The sequence below is a fragment of the Rhinatrema bivittatum genome, chromosome 2 (genome assembly GCF_901001135.1).
Source record: "Rhinatrema bivittatum chromosome 2, aRhiBiv1.1, whole genome shotgun sequence".
NCBI classification, from domain to species: Eukaryota; Metazoa; Chordata; class Amphibia; order Gymnophiona; family Rhinatrematidae; genus Rhinatrema; species Rhinatrema bivittatum.
This window is the reverse complement of record NC_042616.1, coordinates 451,894,630-451,908,446: the sequence shown is the minus strand read 5'-3', so window position 1 is coordinate 451,908,446 and position 13,817 is coordinate 451,894,630. Positions and strand designations below refer to the sequence as shown.

The 13,817-nt window shown below is 47.7% G+C and overlaps 1 protein-coding gene across 9 annotated transcripts in view; it reads right to left on the bottom strand.

Moving 5' to 3' along the window:
* Positions 1–13,817, bottom strand: part of UBN2 (ubinuclein 2) — a 586,373-nt gene that overhangs the window by 286,129 nt on the left and 286,427 nt on the right. For all 9 annotated transcript variants that reach the window (XR_003854673.1, XR_003854671.1, XR_003854674.1 and 6 more), the window contains exon 9: positions 11,123–11,266. Coding sequence is in view for 5 of the 9 variants with exons in the window: in XM_029590354.1 (XP_029446214.1) it covers positions 11,123–11,266 (144 nt within the window). In the remaining 4 variants the exon portion in view is untranslated. The remainder of the gene's footprint in view (positions 1–11,122; positions 11,267–13,817) is intronic.

Here is a 13,817-nt window from a genome sequence, read left to right as displayed (position 1 = left end):
GGAGGGGTTATACCCACATTGTATTAATGTTGTATGTTCTTTTAAAATTCAGATAATTGTTAAAAGCAACATTGGGTTGTTAACTTGGATTTCTAATTTTTTGATAAATAATAACATTTTGTTAAAGGAATACTTTTGAGACACTGTAAGAGACTGTTCCCGTTGGGATTTTTGTCATTGTACATTGACAGTCTGGATATGGTTTTTGGTTTGTTGTGGAAAGGAAAGAATCTGCCAAAGAGGCTGCCCCCAGTTGCACCTGAGATGCCTCATCAAGGACTGCCCCAGTACCATCCAATGTACTTTCCTGAATTTGCTGTGACAGGTACAAATGCGCGCTTGTCACAGTACAACTACACACTGCCTCTTGAAGAGCCTTACTCGAAGCCTCAAAGGCTTGCTTAAGTACTGCTTCTATTTTTCTGTCCTGTGCATACTTGAAAGCTGCGCAACCCTTCAAGGGACAGCACATACCAATGTGTCCACTTTAGAGAATCTTAGTTTTTTCATTTCATGGGAAGAAAGGGGGTATATCTTCATTAGTGCCCGTCCACTTTAAAGTTGTCCTCTAGTGAATCCCAATCCAGATCAACCAGATCCTTGACCAATCTTTGTAAAGGAAAAGATCTGGAGTGTTTTCTGAAGCCTCAGGACCCACCTCAATCTTTTCTTCAGCAATATTAAGTATATATAAGGAATGAGAAAGCAAGCCAGACAGTTCATCCCTGTGAAACAGTCTAACCAGAGAAGGACCAACTTCCTTACTGGGGGATAACTCCCCTTCTTCTAGCTATCCTATGACCCTAATATCGGAGAACTTTTCACTTTTCCATTCTATCCACCCCCACCCCTTGGGAGAGGGAGGCAACACAGGAGAAGGTCCTAGAGTAGAGTTCTGTTCCATATGAAATGCCTGGTGCAAGCATTTAAAAATTCTACAGAAATCAAGGCCCAGGCAGAAGAGGGAACTGAGTCAGAGAAAGAGGAAGCTGGCCATTTAAATGCAGCTGCAAACATAGCTATGGAGGAATTTGCTTCAGCCTCCTGTCCCATGAGAACCAACCTAGGAAGTCCTTGGTCTGCATCCCCAGCTGCAGTTTCAAAATAGCTACTGTTTCCACTGCAGTAGAAAGTACACTAGCAGGAACAGGCTGGACCAACTGCCTTGCCAATGCAGGCCCACTAGGACAATTTATATCTGCTCCCTATTCTTATTATCCTCTGTACACCCATCGCACATGGAACCTCCCCCTGCCTTCTTTTGCAGCAACCCACACACCAAGCACAGTGCACACGTTCTCCTGCGCTCTAATGGAGCAACTATAATCATATGCCTAGATACCAGAATTGGCTCTGGTCAAACTGCTCCTGCTCAAGACTTCTATTGCTTGCCTTTTTTTTTTTTTTTAAACCCTTAAACAAGTAAACTAAGAAAAAAGACAAACTCACTTGAAAAGGATAATGGGGGGGGGGGGGGGGAGGGGGCAATGGGACAAAAACAGCTGAACAGTTAAACTATTTCAAGAATCTGGACGTCTGCTGGCACAGCGCTATGCTCAATCGGAAGTATGAAGCTTTCACCTCAGGAGGTGCTTAACCATGCCTTAGCTCAAAGCACAGGATGCTTGCCTACCTTTTGCTAGAGACATAATACTGGCAGGCAGAGGTCAGCAAGGGAACCTATAAGAAATGTCAGCAAACCTGTTAGTCTGTCTCTATTTGCTGGTTGATGAGCATACCCCATGTGTCTGGATTGGTCTGACTGAAGAGGAATGTTGAGTTGTTAAAGTTATTTCAAAGTTGTGTAAGAAGCAGGGACTCTATGAAATTTAGAAAACCTTAATAAATTTCAGGGACTTTATTTTAACCCCCTTTAACAATGGCCTGCAGTAGCAATCAAGTTAATATATTGGCAAGATCAGGATAATTGCAGGAGGACCTTAAGAGACTGGAAGATAGATTTAATCTACCATTTGGAAGCCCAAACATAGACAAGTGCAAAGTGATGCATATTGGTAAAAATAACCCTTGCTGTAGTTACACAATATTAGGTTCTATCTTAGGAGTTACCACCCAGGATAGAGATCTGGGTGTCATAGTGGATAATACATTGAAATTGTCAGCTCAGTGTGCTGTGGCAATCAAAAAAGCAAACAGAATGTTAGGAATTATTAGGAAGGGAATGGCAAATAAAAAGATGGATGTTATAATACCTCTGTATCGCTTCATGGGGAGACTGCACATTGAATACTGTGTGCAATCCTGGTCACTGCATCTCAAAAAGGATATAGCTGCACTGGAGAAAGTGCAGAGAAGGGTGACCAAAATGATAAGGGGCATGGAACGGCTGCCCTATGAGGAAAGGCTAAAGAAGTTAGGGCTGTTCAGTTTGGAGAAGATATGACTGAGGGGGGATATGATGGAAGCCTATAAAATCATGAAAGGACTTAAACAAGTTAATGTAAATCGGTTATTTACTCTCTCAGATAAAAGGACTAGAGGGCACTCCATGAAGTTAGCAAGTAGCTCATTTAAAACAAATCAAAGAAAAATCTTTTACACTCAGTGCATAGTTAAGCTCTGGAATTAATTGCCAGAGGATGTGGTTACAGCTCTTAGTGTAACTGGGATTAAAAAAGATTTGGATAAGTTCCTAGAGGAAACATCCATAAACGGCTATTACGGTAATTAATAAGCAACAGCAGCTTGTGTTTTATCTAATGTTTAGGTACTTACCAGGTACTTGTGACTTGGATTGGCCAGTGTTGGAAACAGGATACTGGGCTTGATGGACCCATGGTCTGACCCAGTATGGCATATCTTATGTTATGTTCTCTCTAGTACATGGCAGGGCAGAGTCTTTCCTGGACCTCTGTTTGGAGATCAGAGGCCAGCAGCCATGCCATCCTGCGGGTGCCAATTCTCATTCCACAGATTTTTGCTGCCATTTCGAAAACATCATAGGTGGAATGCACCTTGTGCTTTCTGCTCTCCAGACCCTGACACATCAGCGAAAGAAAGGCGTTTTGCTGCTGTTGAGGCAGCCGCTTGGTCGCCTCCTGCACCTGCTGTCAGAGGTTGCGAGAGTACTGGATCATATAGAGCTGGTAGGAAGCAATGTGGACAAGCATCAGCCCCTGCAAGACCTTCCTCCTAAACATGTCCAGTGTTCTGTGATCCTTCCCCAGGGGTGCCAAGGCATGGGTCCGAGAACGTCTGGCTTTCTTGAGAGCGGATTTGACCACTGCTGATTGGTGTGCCAGCTAACGCGTTTAAAATCCGGTAGCCTGTTGGATGAGGTAAACCCCATCGCCTTCCTTTATACAGGAGGTACCTTGAGGGGGTGCTCCAAAATCCTCAACAGCAATTCCTAAAGATCCTGTGCACTGGGACCGCCATGATCTCTTTAGGAGCCTCCACAAACTGGAGGATTTCCAGCATCTTGGGTCTTGCATCATCCTCCATCATCAGCTAAAACGGGATGGCCTCAGCCATCACCTGTAGAAAACCTGCAAAGGTCAGGTTCTCAGGAGGAGATGGTTCTGAGGGGAGACCCTCCGTGACCTCTTCTGCAGGGTCCTCCTCCCAGGGGCCATACGGGGCCTCATCCTCACTGTAGTCCACAGGGGATGGAGCCCTAGATGCTCAGCCTTCATGCAGAGCCTTAGGCACCAGTGGTACCAGTGCCAGCTCCAGCAAAGCTGGACAAGGGGGCTTCAAGCTGCAGTGTCCACACTGGCCTCAACAGAGCTTCCTCTTCATCTGAGGAACCGGCAATGATCAGTGCACTGGACGGGGAAGAGCATCGGTGCCCCGCTGGGCATCAATGGCCCCCTGGGAACCAGCACCAGCTGGGTTGGTAACACTCCAATGAGCACATCGAGACACTCCAGCAGTGCTTCCCACAGGGAGAGATTTGGCACCAGTGCTGTTGGTGCCACTGGCTCTATGCCCGGCTGTGTCTGATGGACCGCCAGCTAGACCCTGTGCTCCAACTCCGCCTCAAAAGTTGCCAATGCCAAAACAGACTGGGAGACAGGTGTAGTAGCCAGGTCCTCCTCTGAGCCCTGAGATGGATCGGTGACTGACACCAGGACCGATTGAGACTGTTGCGGACCCCCGGCATTGATGGAGGATAGGTACTTCCTGCCGCGGGGTGCTTTGGGGGCCAACAGCAAACAGAGCCCCACACCATGCATCGAAGAACCACCCCCCAATGTCCTGGACCTGGAAGAGACTGACAGGGGCCAGTCCCCGGCACCCCTATCCGCCGGTGGTATTGACAGAGCGGACAGCCCCGCCGATGTCTATGGCTCGGTGTCCATCGGTGTGGCTTCATGGCGTCGAAGACAGATGCCGATGGCTTGGAATTTCTCACCCCAAAGAGCTTCTCCATCTTCTCAATGCGAGTGCAACACCCCTTTGATGTCATTTGGTCGCACAAGTGGCACCTCAGGACGTTGTGCGATGCCCCCAGGTAGAGGATGCACACATTGTTTGGGTCAGTGATGGACGTGGTCTTCAGGCAGCACTGAGAGCACCGATGAAAACCCGACGAGGCCATGACGATATGAACTGAAGGGTCGAAAAACGACAATGGGCGATCGATGGTGGGAACCAAGGCACCGCCAAGGGGGAACGGAAGTGAAAGAAAACTGACCAAGCCGCTGAAAAACCTGTCTAGAATAATGGGACTGAGAGCAACCTGCATGTGGGAAAAATCTGAAACCAATCGGTGGAAATTGGAGAAATTACTTATCTGATAATTTTGTTTTCCTTAGTGTAGACAGATGGACTCAGGACCAATGGGTATAGTGTACTCCTCCTGATAGCAGTTGGAGACTGTCAGATTTCAATCTGTCGTCAGCACTACATATACCTGTGCAAGAAGCTCTGCTCTTCAGAATTCTCCTCGAAAAGCAATTGTGGATATATGTGTGTTTGAATAACTTGATTAACTTGCTTAACTCGATCAACTTGAGTAACATGAATAACTTGATTAACGAACTGGTTGTCGTGATTTCTAGCTGGAGATCACCAGTGCACTCAACCGAGAAACTCCGACACCCTGCAATTATGGGTGTCTTAACTAGGGGTAAAGTCTGGCTTACCCGTGTTTGTCTTGCTCTCGAGGATTGTCACCCGAAGTTTCCGGATTTTGGGGCAGCCATGGGTGGGATACTGAGTCCATCTGTCTACACTAAGGAAAACGAAATTATCAGGTAAGTAATTTCTCCATTTCCTAGCTTGAGGCAGATGGACTCAGGACAAATGGGATGTACAAAAGCTACTCCCAAACCGGGTGGGAGGCTGCCCGTGGCCCACTTAGTACAATCCTTGCGAAAGCTATGTCCTACCTGGTCTGAACATCCAGGCGGTAGAACCTCGAGAAGGTGTGAATGGGAGACCACGTCGCTGTCCGACAGATCTTGGTGGGTGACAGCATCTTGGTTTCTGCCCAGGACACTGCCTGGGCCCTTGTGGAATGGGCCTTGACTTGTAGAGGTGGAGGCTTGCCTGCCTCTATGTAGGCCGCCTTGATTACTTTTGATCCAGCGGGCTATGATTGTCCACGAGGCTGCTTCCCCTTGTTTCTTCCTGCTGTGAAGGGCAAACGGGTGGTCTGTCTTTCGTATGGCTTCCGATCCTTCCAGGTATCGGACTAGAAGTCTGCCGACGTTAAGATGGCATAGAAGGCATGAGTCTTCAGAGTCCTTATGCTCATCTGGAGATGGCAGCAAGATGGTTTGGTTTAGATGGAAATGAGAAACTACCTTTGGAAGGAAGGAGGGGAGAGTGCGTAGCTGTATGGGTCCCGGTGTGAATCTGAGGAACGGTTCCTGACAGAATAGTGCTTGAAGTTTGGAGATGCGATGGGCTGAACATATTGCCCCTAGGAATGCAGTCCTTCAAGGTCAGGAGCCGTAGGGACAGACCAAGTGTAGGTCTGAAAGAAGCTCCTGCTAGGAAGTTGAGTACTAGATTGAGATTCCATAGGGTACCAGCCACTTTAGTGGTGGTCGTTTTTGCTTGACCCCTCTCAGGAAGCGGGAGACGTCTGGATGGGAAGATAGACTGATGCCATCCACTTTGGCTCTGAAGCAGGCCAGCGCGGCCAGTTGAACCTTGATGGAGTTGAGAGACAACCTCTTTCTCAAGCCATCCTGCAGAAATTCCAGGATCATGGGAATTTTGACTGTCCGCGGAAGGATGTCATGGTCTTCACACCAGGCTTCGAATATTCTCCATGTTTGTATGTAAGTTAAAGATGTGGAAAACTTGCGTGCTCGGAGCAAGGTATCAATCATTGCTCACAAGTATCCGCTCTTCTTCAGGTAAGTCCTCTCAATGGCCAGACCGTAAAAGAGACTCAAGTTGGGTCTTCGTGGAGGATCGGTCTTTGCTGGAGCAGGTCCCCGTGTGGAGGTAGACACAGGAGGTTCCCCGCCAGAAGTCTTCGCATGTCTGTGTACCACGACCTTCTTGGCCAGTCCGGGGTCACTAGAAATACTAGCCCCCTGTGGTGTTCTATCTTGCGGATGATCACGCCCAGTAGTGGCCATGGAGGAAAGGCGTACAGCCGGTCTTCCTGTGGCCAAGTCTGGACAAGGGCGTCGATCCCCTGGGATTGTGGTTCTCATCTGCAGCTGAAGAACTTGGGAACTTGGGTGTGGGACCAGGTTGCCAGAAGATCCACGGCTGGTGTTCCCCAGCGGTTTACTATCAACTGGAAGGCTGTGGTCGACAGCATCCATTCCCCTGGGTCTAGACTCTTTCTGCTGAGGTAATCCGCAGTGACGATGTCTTTTCCCGTGATGTGGGCGGCTGAGATCTCTTGTAGGTTTGCTTCCGCCCACGCCATTGGGGGGGGGGGGGGGGGTCTATTTCCAGGGACACCTGTTGGCTTCTGGTTCTTCCCTATCGGTTGATGTAGGCAACTGTTGTGGGGTTGTCTGACATGACTGACAGATTCGCCCCGGAGTCTGAGACTTAATTGTAGGCATGCTAGTTTGATTGCCCGTGCTTCTAGTTGGTTGATGTTCCATCCCGACTCTTCCTTGTCCCATTGCCCCTGGGCAGTCAGTTCCTGGCAGTGGGCTGTCCACTCTCGTAGGCTCACATACATGGTGAGCAAAACTCAGGTCTGTGGGGATCGCTTTACTCCCTTGCTCAGATGGTCTTCTTGTAGCCACCATTGGAGCTGGGTCAGCGCCTCCGCCGGTAGCTAGAAGTGAACGGCATAGTCCTGGGACATCAGGTTCCATTGTGACAGTAGGGAACGTTGTAGAGGTCGCATGTGGGCTCTTGCCCATGGGAAGACATCCAGGGTTGATGTCATGAGGCCGAACGCTTGGAGGTAATCCCACACCTTGGGGCGAGAACATCAGCAGTTTTCGCAACTGGTCCAGTTTACTTCTCCTTGTAGGGGGAAGAACGACCTTGTCTTGTTTGGTGTCGAACTGGACTCCCAGGAATTCTAGTGATTGGGAGGGCTGCAGGCAGCTCTTGGTGTGTTGACAACCCACCCGAGATTCTGCAGTAGATCCTTGACTCAGGTGGTCGCCTGATGACTTTCCTCTGGAGATTCTGCCCTGATCAGCCAATTGTCCAGATACGGATGTACGAGGTTTCCTTCTTTCCTCCGTGTCGCCGCCACTACCACCATGATTTTCGTGAATGACTGAGGGGCTGTAGCTAGCTCGAAGGGTAGCGCCCGGAACTGGTAGTGATGGTCCAGGATTGTGCAGTGTAGGAACCGCTGATGATTGTGATGGACAGGGATGTAGAGACAGGCTTCTGACAGATCGAGAGAGGCCAGAAATTCTCCCGGCTGTACCGTCCTTATGACTGAGCATAGGGTTTCCATGCAGAAGCGTGGTACCCTCAGGTAGCGATGGACGGACTTGAGGATCTAGGATGGGCCGGAACGTGCCCTCTTTCTTGGGGACGATAAAGTAGATGGAATAGTGTCCAGAATTTTGTTGGTGCGTGGGCATCGGTGTTATTGCCTTTAGGGCGAGTAATTTTGTCAGTGTGGCTCCCACCGCTGTCCTCTTGGAGAGGGAGTGGCACGGTGATTTCACAAATTTGTCTGGAGGGATGCTGTGGGAGTCCACATAGTATCCCTCTTGAATGATGGTTAGGATCCAGTTGTCCGACATTATCTCGACCCATCTTTGGTAGAATAGGGCAAGCCTGCCCCCTATGGCTTCTTCCTGTAGATGGGTCTGTTGATTCTCATTGTGGGGTGCGGCTGGGGCCTGGGCCGGCTCCCCTCTTGCTGTGTTTGTTCCGAAAGGACTGGCCCCTGCCTGCGGGGCGAGGGGCTTGTTATGTATTTTTGTATGGTCTAAAACGCTGTGATCCTCTGCCCTTAGATGTTCGGGGAGAGGGGCATTGGCTTCTTTTGTTTTTGTCCTCCGGTAACCGAGGTACTGGGGATTCGCCCCATTTGTCGGCTAACTCCTTCAGTTTGCTTCCGAACAGGAGGGCTCCTTTAAAGGGCATTCTCATGAGTTTCAACTTGGAAGTCGCATCAGCTGACCAGCTTCTGAGCCAGAGTTGCCTTCTGGCTGCCACAAAGGATGATTCTCTCCTGGCTGAGGTGCGCACCAGGTCGGAGGTCGCATCCGTGAGGAAGGATATTGCTGGCTCTAGTGTTTTGATGGGCGTGGTGGCATTCCTGGCAAGTGACAATCAGGCGCATGTCACCACGGCACAGCAGGCAGCAATCTGCAGTGACACAGCTGAAACGTCGAATGACTGTTTAAGGATGGATTCCAGACGTCTGTCTTGGGCATCCTTGAGTGCCGTTCCTCCTTCAACTGGAATGGTAGTGCGCTTTGTGACAGCGCAAAACATGGCGTCCAATATGGGGAACTCCAGGAGTTCATTGGCTGAGGGTTCCAAGGGGTATATGGCTTCTAGGGCCCGCCCTCCTTTGAAGCTGGTCTTCGGAGCATTCCATTCCAGGTCAATCAGTTGTTGTACGGCCTGCAGTATTGGGAAATGGCGTGAGGCCTGACGGAGCCAGACCAAAACAGGGTTCGTCTTTGGCTCCACTGCGGTGCTTGTGCCTGGGATGGCCAGTGTCTTCAGGCTCAGAGACACGAGGTCTGAGAACTTGTCTTTGGAGAAGAAACGCATCATGGTTCAGTATGGTTCCATTCCCGGAGGGATTTCCCCTTCCTCCAGGGAATCTGGCTCTTCCTCCAAGGAGTCCGTGTCCCCTAAGGGGAGGTTTTTCTCCGGAGAAGGCATGTCTCGGGGAGGCCGAGAGGGGCCTGGAATTTGGTCCTCTGGTGGAGCCTGTGGCTGTAGAATTCCACCCAGGAAAAGGTTCCTGGGTCTATATTGATCCCAGCAGCGTTCCCCGAGGGGCCCGACTGAGGAGGGGCAGAGCCGGGGATAGAGAGGTGCGGGGTACTATAGTTGGTGGAGCCGGGTTCCTCTACTGGCAGAGGAGGGCCTTGTCCCGGTTCCCCCAGAGCCACTTCGCACTGTAGGCACAGGGCAGTAGCCACTTTGTGTTGCACAGCTCTCAGGTGGCAGGCTGGGCAGAGGGCTTGCCCCTTGGCTTTCTTGGCCAGTGGTGCCATGATTTGTGTGCATGGAGTCATTCAAAACTTGTCTGTGCGCGTATATGCACGCGCCGGGAGGCTTAGTTGTGCGCTCCGGGAGCACCAACGCTGTGCGCGTGGGATTCAAAAGATGTGCGTGCAGGTCGGTAGATGTGCGCACGGGCCTATTTGTCCGTCCGGCCCCGTTGAGCATGCCACTATGTGCACGGCTCAGTTGTGTGGACAATATGGCAATCAAGGGGGCGAAATGGCGCCAGCGACCACGCGGGCAAGATGGTCCCCCCTCCCCCCCGGAGAGTCTCCACGAGGGAGGACCCTCGCGCCGGACGGGGTTGCTCAACCCGATTGAACAGACGCAGGAAGGACGATCTGTGCGGCTATCCAAGCCTCGGATACTTTTGCAGGGGGAGAGGGAGATTACCTTCACTGCCGAGCTCAGTATTGCACCCGCTGCCTCCCAGCTACTCCCGTTCCTGGAGGCTAGGTCCACGCCAGGAGCCGGCTACTGGACCAAGGCTTACCTCGGAGGGATCTCGGAAATCACCTCAGGAATTCTCAACTGGGGGAGGCACCCTTAGGTATCACCGCAGGAGAGCGGGGCTCCTCTGTAGAGCTAAGATTTGGTTTGGATTTTCTAACGCTGTGCAAGTGTGTGTATAGTCCTGAACTGTTAAGGAGACGGAGAAATACTGAAGAGCAGGGCTTCCTGCACGGGTATATGTAGTGCTGACGTCAGATTGAAATCTGACTCAGTCTCCAATAGCTATCAAGAGCACACTATACCCATTGGTCCTGAGTCCATCTGCTACATGCTAGGAAATTTTCCAATACTTTTTTTTTTTTAAACAAACACGAGGCAAAAACTCAGCAGAAAAAAGACTGAAGAAGGAACCCCACGTGGTCCCGTGGTAGGGCATGCTCAACATACCCAAAGTTCTAGAAACTCTGACATAAGTTTTCTGTGCCATGCTCCATCTGATGTTACCCATGTGAGGGCTACCATCTTGCTTGTCCTAGGAGAATCAACTTTAAACACACACTCCACAGATAACCAATTCTTGCACATCCTGCTTACCCACCAGCAGATGCCACTTCTGCTATCAGCATGCTCTTGAGACTGAGAAAACCTGTGATAGAAGTCTTTATTGAATGCTCTTTTCCTAACACTTCACATCATCAACTCATTTAAAAGGTGAAAGAATTTCTTAAGTCAGTATTGATCTAGATCAGACTTAAATTAGAACTGAATAGTGAAGGATATGTATGTATGTCTATAAGTGTGTGTATGTATGTATGCATGCATCTATCTATATATCAATCCCATGATTCTACTACTCTTCCTTGTAAGACACTAATGTAATCATTTGCTATTTTCTTCATCATTTCTTTATTACAACATAAATGACGTAATGAATAAAAAAAAAAATTACTGACTATGGAACCTACAAATAGCACATGAAATACTTGTGCTTCCTCAGCTTGCACTTGGTTCTTGTGCTGTTAGGTTTTCACAGCATTTTCATGATTACAATATATCTTACCTCGCTTGCATCCAGCCCTTGGGCCAGAGGGGTTTAACTTCTGTCTCCAGGAATGCCTTCAGATAATCTTCAACTGAATGGCTTTTACTTGGCTCTAATTCATAACATCGCAGCTTAATTGTGACAAGGTTGCACAGCAAAGCCCTATCCAGAGAAATAAAAGGCAGCATTCCATTAAAAATAAGAACATTAAATATTAACAGACTATTCAAGTGACAAAACCAGATGCTACTCATTTCAAAGTGAAGGCTCTTAATTTGATTTCTCTATGAACTCTGCAAAAGTTCTGAATATACATTATGGACACTAAAATTCAGATTCAAACACTAAGTCCTTTAAAAAACAAACACTGGTGATTCATATGAATCAGCTAAAATGAGCTTTGAAGTTTAATATACATCATATGTTGCCACTGTGATCTTGGAAATTTTAAAATATATATATAACAGAATTTATTAAAACAAAACAATTTTCCAAGACTACCATCATATTTTATTATTAATTAAAATAAGATCATTGGCAAAGAGACATTCGGTACATGTAGTCATGACTGGCTCTAGGGCAAATGTTGACATGGGTGAAAATTTTTTTTTATGACACTCCTTCCCTCCCCCCCCCCCCCCCCCGAACAATTGATCTACACATTTTCTACTGAAATACCAACTCCCTCCCTTCTTCCACCATCCCTTCCTCCTTCTCCAACAGTACCATTTCTCTCCCCTCCCAAAGACTGATAATATAGTCCCTGTGATATGTTAAACCCCAGTTTGCTGAGTCTCAGTATACAGTGCTAGCCCTCTCAGTCAGTTTAACAATTAGCATTTCAAATCAAATAGGAAGAAAGCAAAAGATCAAAAAAGAGAGGGAGGGTTGTGTAACTACAGTTACAGATAGGTAATTTACTGTGCAAAAGAATCAAGATTATCAAGAGAGGCTTTCATCAGCTAGCTTAAAACCTCATTGATATGCCCAAAACACTACAGGAGCCCTCGAGCGGGTGAAGGAGAGCGAATGGGGAAGGATAATGATCAGGGAAAATATTCTGAACTGCTCTTCAAAGGTTCAGGATCCTCAGGGTCTAGGATAGACCTAAATCCCCTCATTTTCTTGGAAACTCCTACCCTCTTTCAGCCATGAGACAGTGACCATATAGACTTCTAAGAGGAAAGATTTCCCAGCTCAGAAGGTCCTAAGGCAGTTAAATTTTTGAAAGCCCTCCAAATTACTTAATCTATATCCTTCCCTGAAAATCCTTACATCTCAGATGTCTGAAGTTACAAAGAATCAAAGGTTTATAAAAACAACCCGTCTAAAAACCCACTGGGAATCTATGGCCATGACAGAAACCCTCGATGCCAACTCAAATGTATCACAGGCCAAATAAAGTATTTCACACTTTATTTGGTGAATTCTCACTATATGTCCTGAAGGGCATACAGTGTACTTTAGCTTAAACAGTATGCAAATAGCTGGTAATAGAATTCTTGGCCCTGAGAGTCAATTCCATCTTTCATACACTAATGCAAGAGCTACTAGTGAGTAAAACCTGGAACGTACTGGACATGCTTTTTGTTACCCTTTTTTAAAATAGGGTATCAGAAAATATATTTAAAAATATATCAGAAAATCCATCCAAGAAAGAGGATAAATATCCATCCAGAAAAAAAAAAAATCAAAGAATTATACATTACTCCTCACTCTACTGTTAATCATCTACTAAGAAAAATGCATATTATTCACAAAAATCTTCTGTTCCCAACTACTATGATAATTGCATTTTATTGAATGTTAATTGCATATTTTGTAAACCGTTATGATGGCTCTACCGAATAACGGTATATAAAACTCTACAAATAAATAAATAAATAAAAAAATCTTCACTTGCTATTTCACTGGAAGAGAGGGGGAGAATAGAAAAAGTATAGGAAATGTTGCTTACCTGTAACAGGTGTTCTCACAGGACAGCAGGATGTTAGTCCTCACATATGGGTGACATCACAGGATGGAGCCCAATCACAGAACACTTTTGTCAAAGTTTCTAGAACTTTGACTGACACCTACTGGGCATGCCCAGCATGGCACTAACCCTGCAGCCAGCAGGGGTCCACCTTCAGTCTTGTTTAAAAGCTACAGGAAGTGCCGAAAAATAAAATAAGAAACGTAACGAACCCAACACCTCGGGGTGGCGGGCGGGTTTCGTGAGGACTAACATCCTGCTGTCCTGTGAGAACACTTGTTACAGGTAAGCAACATTTGCTTTCTCACAGGACAAGCAGGATGGTAGTCCTCACATATGGGTGAGTACCGATCTGAGGATGTCCGAGTATGCACCAAATGTACACAGGTGTGCAAGGCACTAGAACTGGGGTGAAGTTTGGCTGAGGGCATCCTGAATCCTACTGGGCAGGCAGAAGGGTGTTGGTATTTCAAGTTGTGAATAGGTTACGCAGGATAGATTGGCCGAAGATGGAATCTTGTCTTCCGGCCTTATCCAAGCAACAGTGGGCTGTAAAGGTATGGAGAGAACTCCAGGTGGCAGCCCTACAAATGTCAGGAAGCGGCACAGAGCGTAGGTGTGCTACTGAAGTCGCCATGGCCCTCACAGAGTGTGCTTTAACACGGTCCTGAAGTGGAATGCCTGCTTGCTGATAGCAAAAGGATATGCAGTCCGCTAACCAGGAGGAGAGAGTCTGCT